This window comes from Mesoplodon densirostris, chromosome 18 (genome assembly GCF_025265405.1).
Source record: "Mesoplodon densirostris isolate mMesDen1 chromosome 18, mMesDen1 primary haplotype, whole genome shotgun sequence".
Taxonomy (NCBI): domain Eukaryota; kingdom Metazoa; phylum Chordata; class Mammalia; order Artiodactyla; family Ziphiidae; genus Mesoplodon; species Mesoplodon densirostris.
The window spans coordinates 50,945,067-50,958,781 of NC_082678.1; the positions used below are offsets into that span (position 1 = coordinate 50,945,067).

The 13,715-nt window shown below is 56.6% G+C and overlaps 1 protein-coding gene across 1 annotated transcript; it reads right to left on the bottom strand.

Moving 5' to 3' along the window:
• Positions 1-432: 432 nt before the first annotated feature.
• FOXN1 (forkhead box N1) lies at positions 433-13,375 on the bottom strand. The gene is made up of 8 exons (XM_060082259.1): positions 13,253-13,375; positions 12,404-12,862; positions 9,954-10,064; positions 8,000-8,130; positions 6,553-6,649; positions 3,179-3,386; positions 2,497-2,988; positions 433-749 (listed from the first exon to the last, which is right to left on the bottom strand). Exons 1-8 carry the CDS (start codon positions 13,373-13,375, stop codon positions 433-435), a joined length of 1,938 nt encoding a protein of 645 aa, XP_059938242.1.
• Between the last annotated feature and the right edge of the window lie 340 nt (positions 13,376-13,715).

Consider the following 13,715-nt stretch of genomic DNA (forward strand, 5'->3'; position numbering starts at 1 on the left):
TCAGCTGCCCCCAAAATGAAGTCAGGCTCTGTGATGTAGTTCTGATTCCTCTGGATGTAAGGTATGTGTGTGGGTGTATGTCTGCATAAATGTATGTGTGTGTGTCTGTGCATGTGCGCCTGTGCATACATGCATGAGGGCTTAAGAGTGGATGAGTGTGAGCTAGGAAGAGTGCATTTTCTTCTTGCCCAGACACTTGCTCTTCAGGGGCCCTGAGCGAGGAGCTGGTGTACCAGGCGGCAGAAATGTGAGAGGGGCAGAATCCTGGGTGGTGACTTCTACACCCCCAGCTGCCAGCTAACAAACAAGTTGGCTTAGTGGCATAGGGGACAGGGAGTGTGTTCCTTCCTTGACCTTTAAGGTGAGCCCAACATGGGCGGCCAGCTGCGACTTCCAGGCCAGGCAAAGGCTGGAGCAGCTGCTGGGCATAGCTCATGCTAGGGCCATGGGCTTGGAGCTGGGGCTGAGGTACACAGAGGGGCCAGCAGGGGCCATGGATTCCAGCTCCATGAAGGCTGAGTAGAGGGTGGTGAGATGCAGGTCCCCCGCTTCCCCGGAGCCCCCATTGCCTGGTGGTGTCAAGTCTTCTGCCCCACTGCCTGTCTCTGCCAGGCAGGGCCCAGGGGGGAAACAGCGGGATGGGGATGGGGGTTGGGGCGGCAGCATTGAAGATGACGTCAGGGGTGAGGTCACCAGTACCAAGGGGTCAAGGGCCAAGCTGTCATCCTTCAGCTGTTCCCACAGGTTTCCTATTTGGGGGAGAGAACAGGCGTCACTGGGAGGCACTAAGGAGCCCTGTCTGCCTCCCACCCCATAAAGAGAGCAGGATTGGGGTAACACTGAATGGAGAACAGACCCTTGGCACTAGCTCTGTGACCCCAGGCAGTTGCAGAACCTCTCTGATTCCTCCTCCCATGTAGGACAGTTTGAAAACCACACCTCAGATGATCTGTGTGGCTCTTTTTCTTGTGGGTGGGGGAGATGATCAAGGATTTGAGAGCTGCCTATTGGAAGGGTTGATGCAGATGCTGTACATTCTGCGGTTACCCTGGGGAGGGAGCCCCAGGAACTCTTCACCCTGGCTCTTGCCCAGGCTCCCAAGGAAGGTGGATCTGCAGCCCAGACCAAGGATCTTCCAACAACGCGCTGCTGCATCCAGTGAGCTGGCTGGGCTCGGCTCCCTGGGCATCCTCCACTGCAGGGCCCAAGGGACGGGAGCAAAGCCCCGAAGCACTGACTCTGGGAGCAAACAGCGCTGCCGCCAGCTCCTCCTCTATGTGTTGTGTGACCTGCATCGTGGCAGGCCAGGGCCTGGAGCTCCTTCCCTGGGTATCAGGGCTGCAGGGTCTGGAGGAAGAGAGCTGAACTAAACCCTCGACTGAACTTGGCTGCCTGGGTTCCAATCCTAACTCTCCTTCTTTCTCTCTCTCTTTTTTTTTTTTGGCTGCCCTGCGTGGCTTGCAGGATCTTAGTTCCCCGACCAGGGATTGAACCTGTGCCCTCAGCAGTGAAACCACAGAGTCCTAACCACTGGACCGCCACGGAATTCCCTTAACTTTCCTTCTTTCTAGCTAAGTGACCTTGAATAAGTTACTTAACCTTGGTATACATCTGTGAAATGGGTTGAATAATCCCTCCTATCCTATAGGCACACATAAGAGCACATGTAAAGCGCCTCACAAGATGCCTGACAGTTAGTAGGTAAATGCTTATGGTAGCTCACACGTCTATAGCTTCTTCTGAGGCTGTTGAGCCCTGTTCCCTACTTCTGGAGGTGGATGAGGCTCTAGCTGCTCGTTTCTAACAATAGCTCCCCAAGACCTGGGCTCTCTCCCCATCAGACCGGGAGACCTCTGAGGGTCGGCTGCCCCCACCTGCTTGTGGATGTCTCCTACCCCAGTGCGCACAGAAGGTCTGAGGCCTGGGTCAGCACCCTCCTTCAAACCCTCTGTGGCCAGTACCAGGACCTGGGGGTGCACTGGAGGTTAGATGGGAATGGGTGGCGTTGGCCACGTGCAGAAATGGAGCAGGCAAGATGGAACGGAAGAGATAGGACCTCTCCCCCCGGGACCTGCCTAGCTCTGAGGCCTTCCATTCTTCCAGGGGGGAGATCTGTCTCCTTCCTCTGCATTCGAAGATGAACTCAGAAAATGCAGTCGCTTCTGGGAATGTTCAGACCATGGGTCACTCACCACCAAATATGGAACGGAACATCGGGCCCTTTCCAGCCCACCCAGAGCCGAGAGCGGTTTGATGATAGGTCGGTTGGAACCTGTTCAAGGGCACCAGGAGGAGGGAGAGGGGGGCAAGGACATTCCTCTTTGACCCTTAACCACCACTACCCCCTCCCCAGCTTGGGCCTTCTCTGCTCCAGTTGACCTGAAACCCGGCAGATAGTTAGCAGGCCGAAGCCTGGAGACTTAGATGGGCCGGGCCACACTGCCACATGTCCCTCTCCAGTACTGTCCCACTTCTCCCTTCCCATCCCCAGCTCACCCTGAAAGTCGAAGTCAGTGAGAGAGGGATTGATGGCGTCCAGGTCAGTGCCAAGGTCTCCGTCGGGCAGCAGGGTCTCGTGTATGGTCCTAGCTGGGGAAGGTTCAGCCAGCAGCTTGGCACTGTGGCTGGGTGGGGTGTGGGCAGGCAGAGGCGAGTCCTGGGGGGTGCCCGGCTGGGCCCGCAGCTCAAGGTGCCCATCTGGCTGTGGGAACAATGGCTGCGGAGGTCCGGGAGGGGCCAGGCCCGGTGAGAGGTACGAATATGTCTGCCCATAGCAGGAGGGTGCATGGCCCCCAAGTAGGTCCTGCAGGGGATTCTTGCCAGGAATGGGGCCCGGAACTGGGTGGATTGACTGCAGCGGCTGGGAGAACCTGGCTGGAGGTGCCAGGGGCCGGATGGGGCCTGAGCCTGGCAGCCCAGGGGGCGGGCAGCCGAGCAGTGGGGAACCCAGCTTCTCCCTCTTGTCTCCAATGAGGCTGTCCAGCTCTTCTGAAAAAGCCCAAGAGAGAGAGACACCATGAGACCTCCCTTTCCCCACGAACGCTCCCAGCCTTAGAACCGCACTCAGGCGCTTTCCTCACTTATCAGTTCTCCTTGCTCAGCTTTTCTTGCCTCCTCCACTCTTAGTTTCTTGGCTCGTGGGCACTCTGGGCCCTCCCTGCATGGCCGTTAGCCTCACCTGGCTTGGCCATGCTTTTGCGCACGGCAATGGGGTCTTTCCTCTTCCACTTCTGCAGCTCCTCCTGCATCTTGTCGATCTTGGCTGGATTGAGGGCCCACAGGCAGCCCTTGCGAGAGGAACTGCCTGATTTGTTCTCTACCTTCTCGAAGCACTTGTTAAGGGACAGGTTGTGGCGGACAGAATTCTTCCAGCCATCAGGCGCCGTCTGCCAGAGCAAGACAAGAATTCAGGCCGGGGTCACGATGCCGGAAAACTCCTTTGCTATCTGGGCACAGAACTGCCACCCACTCTGGGGCTTGTCGCCCTCGTCAACACCCAGCCCACGCTCGGTACCCTTCAGTAGTAGGGCAGGGGTCACAGTTATTAGCACCTAAAATCTGCCTTCGTCCTACCCCATGCCCTTCAGAGAGGGCTGTAGGTGGTTCATAAAGGAAGGGCTGGTGGGCGCTACGGACGGCCCCGCCCCTCCCCAGCCTGCGGTTGGGCCACTCCCCACTGGGTCCTCAGGCCTGTGCTTGGACCCGTCTGTGGAGAGGGACTCACTACACTGAGCTCTCCCTGCTGTGAGTTTGTCTCTGGGGTGTAGGTCCGTGGAGTCCTCTGAGTGTGAGGACATGTGTGTCCCTGAGAAATGAGTGTGTGTGAGAAAGTCTCTCTGGGGGTGTGTGTGGGTATCCATGGTTGTATGTGTGTGGTTGTGAATGTTCATATGTGTGTGCCTAGGGGGCGTGGCCTGGTGGGGAGGCCAGCCCTCAGGCGGGCAGTGCTCATGCCAACAGAATAAACACCCATTAGGAGGCCTGGTCATGCCACCAGGGCAGTAATTGCTCCCAGGGAGGGTTGTAAAAACTATTAGGCTGACTCAGTTGGGTGAGAGGCGTGTGGCGGGGGTGCCAGGGGGCACCCCCTGTCCCCCCACCTCCAGCTCTGTCCCAGGCTCTGTGACAGTCCTGGGCCCAGCAGGGGTGACTGTGGGCAGAGCGCCTGCTCTGGCTGGTGAGGTCCCTCTACCCTCGCCCCTCGGTCCCTCTCCCTTCCAGCTCACAGTTTCTGCTTACTGAGGGGCAGCCACTCCCTCCTCCCCAGCTCACTTGCCCCAGGGAGCAGTCAGGCTGAATCATGTCCAGCAGAACTGGGCCCTGATACCAGCGTCACTGCAAGTTGCTCGCAGGAGCTGCTGGAGCCTTTCTCAGGGGCCGCTGGCCTGGGTCAGGGGCCTGGTTGAGATGACCCCCAAGGCTCCCAGGGTCATGAGAGAGAATTCTTGAGCCACCAGACCAGCCAGCTGGGGAATTCAGCTTCAACTCCCACGACAGTCCCTACTAGGAGTCAAGGCTGTGGGCAGAGTTAATGGGCACTGGGCCCTTTTATGGCCCCATAAATCTGTGATTTGGGGGTGCCAGGGCAGCCCCCACCCCAGCCACTTCCTGTTTGGAAGAGGGATGATCAGCACTAGCAATTATGTCCAGTGACTGGAACTTCCCCAATCCCGCATCTCTGACTCACAGGGCTTCAGGACGCCCATCCCAGCTGCCTTGGGCATGAGTGCTGCCCACCCCAGGGTCCACTTTGTCCTTGCCCAGAAAAATGACCTTCAACTGGGGAGTGAGTGATAGAGGGGGCAGACGATCTTTGACCTAATTCCTTAGGTGGGTCAGAGGGGAACTGTGAGAGGTGGAAGGAACTTATGCGCCAATGGGTTCAACCTGACCATTTTACAGACTGGGAAACTGAGGTCCAGAGAAGAAAGGGTCTAGCCCTAGATCACACAAGGAGGCGGTGACAGAGCCCAGACTCCAATTCTGTTCCCTAACTAAGGGCCCTGCCCAGCTCACCCCATAGGACTGCTTTCACCATCTGGGGCCTGACCCATCCTCACAGATGCTTTCTCTCTGAAGTCAAATGTAAACTTGGGAGTGAGGGAGTGATGCAACTGGCTAAGAACAACAACTGGAACCAAAAAAAAAAAGCAGTTAGACCTCTTCACTACTCAGCCCTATAAAACAGGGATTACACAGCTCCCAGGAAAAATAATTAAGCCAGGAAGATGAGACGTAGGGAGGGGCTGGGAGTTGTCAGGGAGGACAGGCTGAGAGGAACGGGGCGGGGCCCTCACTTCCCTCTCTCTGGCCTGGCTCCTTGAAGCCCTAGGGGACCCTCTCAAATCTTTATAGGCCAGGGAGACTTGGGCCCCCTGACTTGCTGGGGTAGAGGGGCAGCTCTGGATACTGGCTTTGATGCTTCTTGAATCCCAGTGACAACTCTCCTTCCTCCTCTCCCTTCCAGGACCTTTGAGGGATGACCATACTTTTTCACTCTTGGCCAGAACTCTGGCCATCTTGCCCACTCCTCATCTGATGGCAGCTTGGCAAGTACAAGCTTGTTTGAATATCAGCCTCAAGTTACCCCCAGGCAGCACAGTTGGGAAGATGGTGGGGCCGGAAATCACTGGCAGGTGGAGCTGGGTTCTGGATTACCTGGGCCTCAGCTCCCACCCTTTGCCTGGGTAGAAGGTGAGACTGCATCCACTAGGGTGCAGGTCTCGGAGAAGGCACTCCTCACACGCAAGCTCTGACCTCCCTTGCACCACCCCCAGAAGAAGGGGTTTTTGTTGGAGGGCCTGGGGAGCATCAGACAAGGGAAGTGGGTGGTGTGGGAAGCCAGAGAGCTTGAGCCGGCAAGTGATCCCACTTGATGTTTGGCCTTGAGCAAATGGAGAGAAGGGCATCTGTCCTGCCTCTATGGAGGGAGTTTGCTAGAGCCCCAGAAGCCCCTTCTGTGGAGGATAGAAATTATTGATAGATCCCGTCCATGGGAAGGTCAGGTGAACCAGCCAGTTCCCTAGGACACTCTAAGACCATGAAGCCCACACTCTGCTTTCTGGCAGATCTGCAGCTGAGCCTGCTGCCCACAGAGGCAGATCCTAATCTCTCCCGGGAAGGTAATGAGTTCTGCAGTCCCAGCATCCTGTGTCACCTTGGCTGGCCAGCTCCTACCCAAACTCCTCCAGTCCTACAGCATCCTGGGGGCAGCGGTGGGAACAGCCTCGTATTTCTTCCCAAGCTCTCTCTCCCCATTTGGGGTAGGTGGACGCTCCTTGAAGCCTATCAGAATTGCCATGTCCACCTTCCACCAGCATGAGGTCTGACTCCAGCCTGCTGTGTGACCTTTGGTGAATGGCTTGAGCTCTCTCTTCCTCACACAGAACTGTCCTTCTGAAGTGGAGACAAGGGGAAGCATGTGGGGGACACACCCTCTCCTGGCTTTCACTCAAACTCATCTCCCGCCTCCCAACGGAATCCTCTGGTTCCAGAGAGGCCTGGCTTGCCCAGGACTTGGGGCTGGTGGGGTGCAGTGGATTGGGGGCTCACCTTGAAGTAAGGAAAGTGCTCCGTCATAAAATTGTAGATCTCGCTGACGGGAAGGCTCCCAGTTTTACTGTTCTTCAGGGCCATGAAGATGAGGATGCTGAAGGCAGAGAAAGTTCTGAGAGTTTGAACCTCTGACATGGCCTGGAGTCTTTCCCCACCCCACCCCCCACCCCGCCCTGGCTGGAATAGTCAAGGAAGAATAGCCTGCTGCAGAATTCACACGTGAGAAGCCCTATGAGGTCCAGAGGAGAAGGAATGAGAAAGTGTCCACGGAAGTCAGGAATTACTGATATACAAGGGTCTTGTGGCATCTGAGAGAGCTGGGTTACAATCCTGGCTTTGGCCACTCACTAGCTGTGTGACCTTGGGTGAGTGCCTTAACCTCTCTGAGCCTCAGTTTCCTCAGCTTTGAAGTGAAGAGAGTAATAGCTATCTCAGAGTCGTGAGGATTAAGCATGCTGCCTAGCACATAGAAGGCACTCATTAAATGGAAGCTGTCATTACCAGTCAGCCTTCAGCCGATTGCATGAATGTTGGATAGTAAGGGAGGGGATTAAGGTTTTTTGAGTCCCTACAAAGTGCCAAGCATATTCTCTCACTTAATCCATCCAAAGGCCTGAACACTGCAGTTCTTTTTTTTTTTTTTTTTTTTTTTAACAGATGAATAAACAGAGGCTCAGAAAGATTAAGTAACTTGCCTGAGGTTTCACAGCTAATAAATTCAGAGCCTGGAGTAGAACCCAGTTCTACTGGACTCCAAAGATTGCATTTGCTCCTTTCTGCTCATCATCCGGCCTTCCACAACGCCCTTCTCTGTGCTCCTGGATAATGTTTAAGTTCCTTTTCCTTCTCCTGAGCTCATACTGGCTGATGACCTGACCCCATGAGGGGCCTGGCACACAGGAGGTCGAGTATCGATGTTGGTTAGATGAATGAAAGTTCAGATGGAAGGTCTCCCAGATGGGCTGGGTGCTGCTGGCCTGGTACTTACAACCCCAGCGCCAGAGAAGTTGCACCAGATCTGGCAGATGCTGGACAACTGAGCCGCATCTGCAGATCTCATCCCTCACTTACTTCCAGCAGAGCTTTGGGGTGAAGCTTCTCTCTATATCTGGGGAGGGAGGGAGAAGGGGGGAAGCATCCCCCCTAAACTCTCGGTTTCAGGCCCTGGGCCCCAGGAAGCTAGAACTTAGCGGGCTCATCCAGGGCACCAGCACCTACTGAGTTGAGCCAGAGACATGGCTCCCCAGGGTGAGACGAGAGGTCAGAGGTGAGCTAGTCAATCCCCCTGCCCCATGCTGGAATCCTCTCTATAGCATCCTTGGGAAGTCCACTAGCTATGACTTCCACTCCCTGCCATTACCCTTATACCTCAAGGGATTCCGTGTCTCAGTTTCCCCAGGGTCCTCTCAGCCCTCTTCTACCTCAGGAGTGCTGAGAAACGTACCTGTAGGAGTAAATGGGTTTTGGGAAGAGAGGCTGGTGCCCATCGGTGCTGGCCTGGGGTGCAATCCGCTGGTATGGATAGTGTGAGGAGCCCAGGTAGGGTACAGGGTAGCCGCTGCCACCTGGTGAGTACTGTAGAGGTCAAAGGGGCAGAGTGGTTGCCATGGTAACCAGTCTTCCCAAGGAAGGGGGCCCCCTGCCCCCATTCATATACATCCAGAGAAGGAACTGAGGCTAGATTCTTCTCTCATGTGCTCCACCACCATGGTCATGGGCCCCAAAGGCAGAGCTATCTGAGGATGCTGGCCAAGGATGTGGCTATCCGGGGGCCTGTGAGGAGATCCACATTCCAGAATTCAGGATCTCGGAGGCCTCAGAGCTCCCTTCCTCCAGCGTCTTTCTCTCAGGTCTCTAGGTACTCTGGTTGCCATGGTGATAGGACAGGAGTTGGGCTAGAGAGTGTGAGGGGTAGCCCAGGCCCCTCTACCCTTCTGGGCGGGCGCTCCGGACCTCTCTGGTATCTCCTGGAGTGGTTGGGCTGGAAGTGGGGTGTCCAGCCTGGGCATTTGCTGGGCACTGCCACCTTTTATGAGTTTCAGTGGCTCCTTGAAAGGGCTGGTCATGATGGTGGGCAGGTGAGGGTAGGAGGTGGTTTTTATGGCAAAGGGAGTGGCTGCAGTGCCAGGGATGGTGTTTTACGGGGGTGAGGGTGGGTAGGAGACTCTGACTCCCCCATCTGCTCCAGGCCGAAGTGATCTTTCCAGGTCACCCGAGAGACACTTAGTGACTGAGTCACCTCTCTGAAGGTTCCATAAAGCCCTGGGTGTGGCTATCTTGTTCGAGGAGGGGGTACAGAAAATAGAGGGCATCAAGACAGGGCTGGGCATGACGAGGCCGTCTAGGGTCTGGTAGTCCCTTAGCCCTGCTGTGGCTCAGTTCCTGTTGGGCCAGGCTGCCTCAGGGACATTCCTACCCTGGGTCAGACCGTGAGCCTCAGGAGGGCTCGGCTATTCCAGCCAGGCTCGTCATGGAGTGAGGATGATCCCTCATGTGTTCCCTCTGCTTCCTTCCTTCTCTTTCTTTCTCCCCACTAAGCAGGCAGAATGACCAACACACCCCCATCCCCCGCCCACCTGCCTGCCTCCCTGGCTTGGCCAAGATCAAGGCCAATGCCAAACAGCTGGGAGCAGAACCTGCTCCACAGGCAGGGCCTGTCTCAGTGCCAGGCTGCAGGTGGATGAAGCTGGGTGCTGGGCAACCACTTGCTCTGTCTTGCCTGGCGACTCCTGGGAGCTGCTTGGCTGTTCTAGGGCTCTTTTCTTTCTCTTTTAAAAAATCTCCATCCCATGCCAGTGTGGGGCAATTACTTGGCTTCCTGTACATCTGGGAGGAGCTGAGGCTGGGCAGTGGGGTGGGAAGGGGGATAGGGCCAGAGATGATGGGGACCTGGAACCTCCAACTGGGAAGGCCCCCTAACTTCACTCCTGGTCCCACCCTGTCTAGGCTAAAGGGGAGTTTGAGGCCAAGGCCACATAAGATGGTGGCTGACCCAGACGAAAGCCCATTGTTCCCTGGCCTGGTCAGCCTTGTGTGTCACCCTATTTACTCCTTTTCTCTTGGCTCAGTCCTTTTCTAGCTCTCCTCTTCTCTCCCTTTTTGGTTCACATCCGGCCCTGCCCCAGTCTCAGTCCCACTCTCTTTCCTGAGACCTCTCAGGCACTGCCAGGGTCTCCGACAAGCCCCATCCACCCCAAGAGAAGGGCAATTGCTTCCCTCCCCATGAACCCCTGTTCTCCACGCCAGGTGGCCCAGCCTGAGATTCAGGGCCCTGCTGTCCCTACCTGCCCATCCAGGTGTGCACACACACACACTCACACCCACACCCGCACACCACACACACACACATGTAATATCCTGAGACCCTGGGGAAAATTGCCCACCTGCCCCAGACCCACCTGGTGGAAGGGGGGCTGGGAAGGACAGTACATATGCTGCAAGGGGGGCTGGTAACAGTACATCCCTGGACCACTCTCCAGAGGGGGGGGCTTGACCTTGACTTCTGACCCCTGCTGGAAGGAAAAAAAAAACAGATGACCAGGCTGGACCATATTTTTCTTCCTTTTTCTCTTCTGTGTCTCGAAACTTACACAAAAGCAACCCCTACTTTGCCTCCCCCAGAGCTTATTCCTGGAGAACAAATAGAGAACAGAGACGGGCAGGGATTTTCCTGAGGGAACTCAGCAAGTTAGTGGTGGAGCTGAGGCTGGAACTGACAGGGCTCCCCATCCCCCCACCTCCCTGCAGGTGAGAGACTGAGGCTGGGCTGTCCGGGGACATGGGGGAGACTTGTCATTGGTCACACTGAAGCTGCGGTAGGACCAGTGGTCTCCCTAGAATGGCACAAGTGTGCACTGCCTGACCCCACTCACCAAGCCTGGCTCAGGACTTGCTGGTTCAGAGCCACCAGCCCCTCAGAGCAGGTCTGCAAAGGACCACTGCTCTAGAATTCCCATTGCAGAGCCATGGTGAGTGGAGCACAGGAAGTGGCCAGAGAGGTTGGTCCAGCTGGGGCCCCCAAGGCCCTGCCACTTCCTCTTCTGCAAAGCCCAAGGGAACTCTGGCAGGCTCTCTGGAGGGGGCTAGCGAGTCCCCTCTGCTCTGGCCATCCCCAACTCAGAGCCTCTGCTCTCTGCTCTGGGGAGTCTACACAGTTGCTGGTCTGCTGGAGCCCCGTGGCCTTTCTCACTCTGGCAGAGGGAGCCTGCAGCTGCTGCTGCTGGTGGTGGCCTCCCATGGGTTGTGAGCCCCACATGGAGCCCCCAGGGGCCAGCACAGAGTTCTACCCAGAGTAGGGCCAGACAGAGTGTGCAGCTGGGTACAGGAAGGTAAACAAGGCCAAGAGTAGGTGGACCATTCTTCCTGGGATTACCAGGGGCCTTGGAAACCAGCATCTGGGCCCAGAGGGTCAAATCAGCTGTGAGCTCTTTCTGGGTGTGCCCGGGGTTGCTGATAAAGAGATAACCCTAATCATAGTATCTCAGGTCTAGAAGGGCCACAAACACTATGTCCAGCCCTGTCATTTGGCAGATGATGGGGCTGAGCCCATAGAAGGGAAGTGATGTGCCCAAGATCACTCAGAGAGTCAACCAGCCTGCTGTGGGTCTCTGGGCCCAAGCCCTTCTCTATATTGTGTGTGTGTGTGTGTGTGTGTGTGTGTGTGTGTGTGTGTGTAAGAAAGTGGGCTCAAACCTCAGCCTCACTTCTTATAGGCTGAGAGACAGCTTGGGCAAGTCACTTGGTCTCTATGGAGCCTCAGTCTCCTCATCTGCAAAATGGGGTTAGTGGGAACTCTTTAGAGGGTTGTCATGAGGATTAAACAGGGCACTTGAAAGAAAGCGTCTGGCACAGTGACCACGGGCTGGCACTGAGTGGACATTTAGGGGGAAGTAACTGATGCGATGGTCCCTTTACTGGGGGTTGCTGCCACGTTCAATGGGCCTGAGGAAGATGCCGTCAAAGGGCCCCAGAACCAGAAGCAGACTCTGTCTTGGCCACAGTTGGTAGGTGCCCAGCGCCTTCTCTATCTTCCACTCCTGGGAAACAGGCTTTTGTTGGGGGTGGCTTGTGGATGGAATGGGAGCCTGTTTGAAAGCAAGAGGTAAGGAGAGCTGGGGGGCATCTGGAGTAGGCACAGCCCAGGCTGGGGAGTGGGGAGCAAAGCTCCCTTTAGTCTTCCTCTTCCTAAGGCAACAAGCCTATGAGGTACTATTAACGATACTTTTCTGATGAGGCTCAGAGAGCTTAAGTGACTTGCCCAAGGTCACACAGCTTGTGGGTATGGCTATGAAAGGAAATGAGCTTTCAAGGTGCTTTCAAGGTATTTCTATGAATATAGCCAGGCCTCACTCTGGGTAAAGAATGGGACCGGAGGGTCCTTTGAGAAGACTTAAGTCCTCTCAACTCTGTAGGCTGATGCTGGAGAGAACATCGTGCCCTGTGGCTCCTCCCTAAACCCTTTCTCTTGGCCTCTGGAATGTGTTTTTCTTCTCACGTTTGCATACGGGCGTGTAGGTCTGGCTGGAGATTCTCGACACTTAAAAAAACAGAGAGAAGCTGCACACTGGAATCCTGACTCAGGAGCCTCTGGGAAGCTTCCAGCTTCCTCTGTCTGACAGGCCTCCCCAACCTTGTCCCCCCGACACCAGGCCAGGGCAGCAACCCTTGCCCAGCTGACCTGGAGGCCCAGAATGAAGCCTAGAGTCCCCAGCTCTCTGAGCTTGCTGCTTTCCTGGTGCACACTGACCCTGAGTGGAAAGGTCTGGAAAGGGATGGCGGGGTGTTTGTTCTGGGCTGCCAGGAATTGGGATGGGGGTAGGTGGGATGGCTGCCGGCCACTGGTACTCACCAGGACTTGGGGGCTGTGCTCCCGGCTGGGGTAGGGGAGCCCGTTGCACCAGGCCTCTGCTGGGAAGCCGGGCAGGAAGGCCTCATGCTCCCCCACATCCGTGGGGATCTCCTCGAAGGCCTCCAGCGCCCCTGGGGTCCTAAAGGAGTGTCCAGCGAGGGCCAAGGCGGTCTGGGCCTCAGGGAAGATGTCGTCATGGAAATGCCGCTTGTATGGATGGAAGGGCACGTGGCTGCCCTTGAGGAAGCGCCCGGGGCTGCTTGCCGGGCCCTCCTCAAAGCCGAAGCCGGGGTACTTGTCTGAGTGTGAGAGCCAGAAGGGGCCCAGGCCAGGGCCAGCTGGGCAGTGGACCTGCTCCAGACCCGGTGACGCGGCACAGGGGCTGTGTGGAGGCAGTGAGGGTGCCCTCTCTGGAGGGCCATCAGGCACAGATGATGAGTAGCTGAAGCCAGCATGCTTCTGGGGTGGACAGAGGGTAGAGAGCCTGTGAGCGGAGGCTGCACTGGGACCCTACTCTGTGCGAAGGTAAAGGGTCTGTGGCTGAGCTCTGGTGAGACATAGCCTGCCCTTGGAAGCCCCGTTCTGACGAGAGCACACTGCTTCTAAACCTGGGTCACCCCCAGTAGGATGGATGCACAGTCCTGCCCTGGGAAAGCCCCAGACTGAAGGGACAAGCAGAGGCCCAGGTCTGACACTTCTGGATCTGGGAGTCACTGGGTACTTATTTGCTGGTGGAAGGGACAAGACAGATGCAGGCAGGTCCCTTGGGGATGGGGGTGACGGTCCACCTGCTGCTCGTGCACCTCTCAGGTTTTGGCTTCAGCCTGGACCTAAGTGCCTGGTACTTACGTTCTGTGGGGCAGGGGAGCCTGGGAGGCCCGGTGCCTGCATGTGGTCCCCTTGGGGCTCGCCCTCCAGTCTGGTGGGGCCCGGCAGCGTGACGTCAGACTGCGGCAGGAGTAGCGACACCATCACCCAGTCCTGGCCTCAAAAAAAGCCAGCTGTGATGAGTGTGAGGACCACCGTCCAGGGCTGACCAAGCCCAAGTCCACCACCTCCACTCCCACCCCATCCCTGGGCTGGGACCCTGACTCCAGCCAGATGTCTGATGAGAGGGGGAAACAGACAGACAGAGACAGATAAACAGACAAGCTGAGAGGAACATTGGAAACGGAAGGAAGCAGATAAACAGTGTAAGAGACAGAGTGTGAAGGACACAGAGAGAGAGAGAGGCTGGTGGACTCGAGGGGACTTGGATGCCTGCTGGCCCCGTGAGCCTGGCAGGCATCCCCCACGGCACTGGGGATGCCAC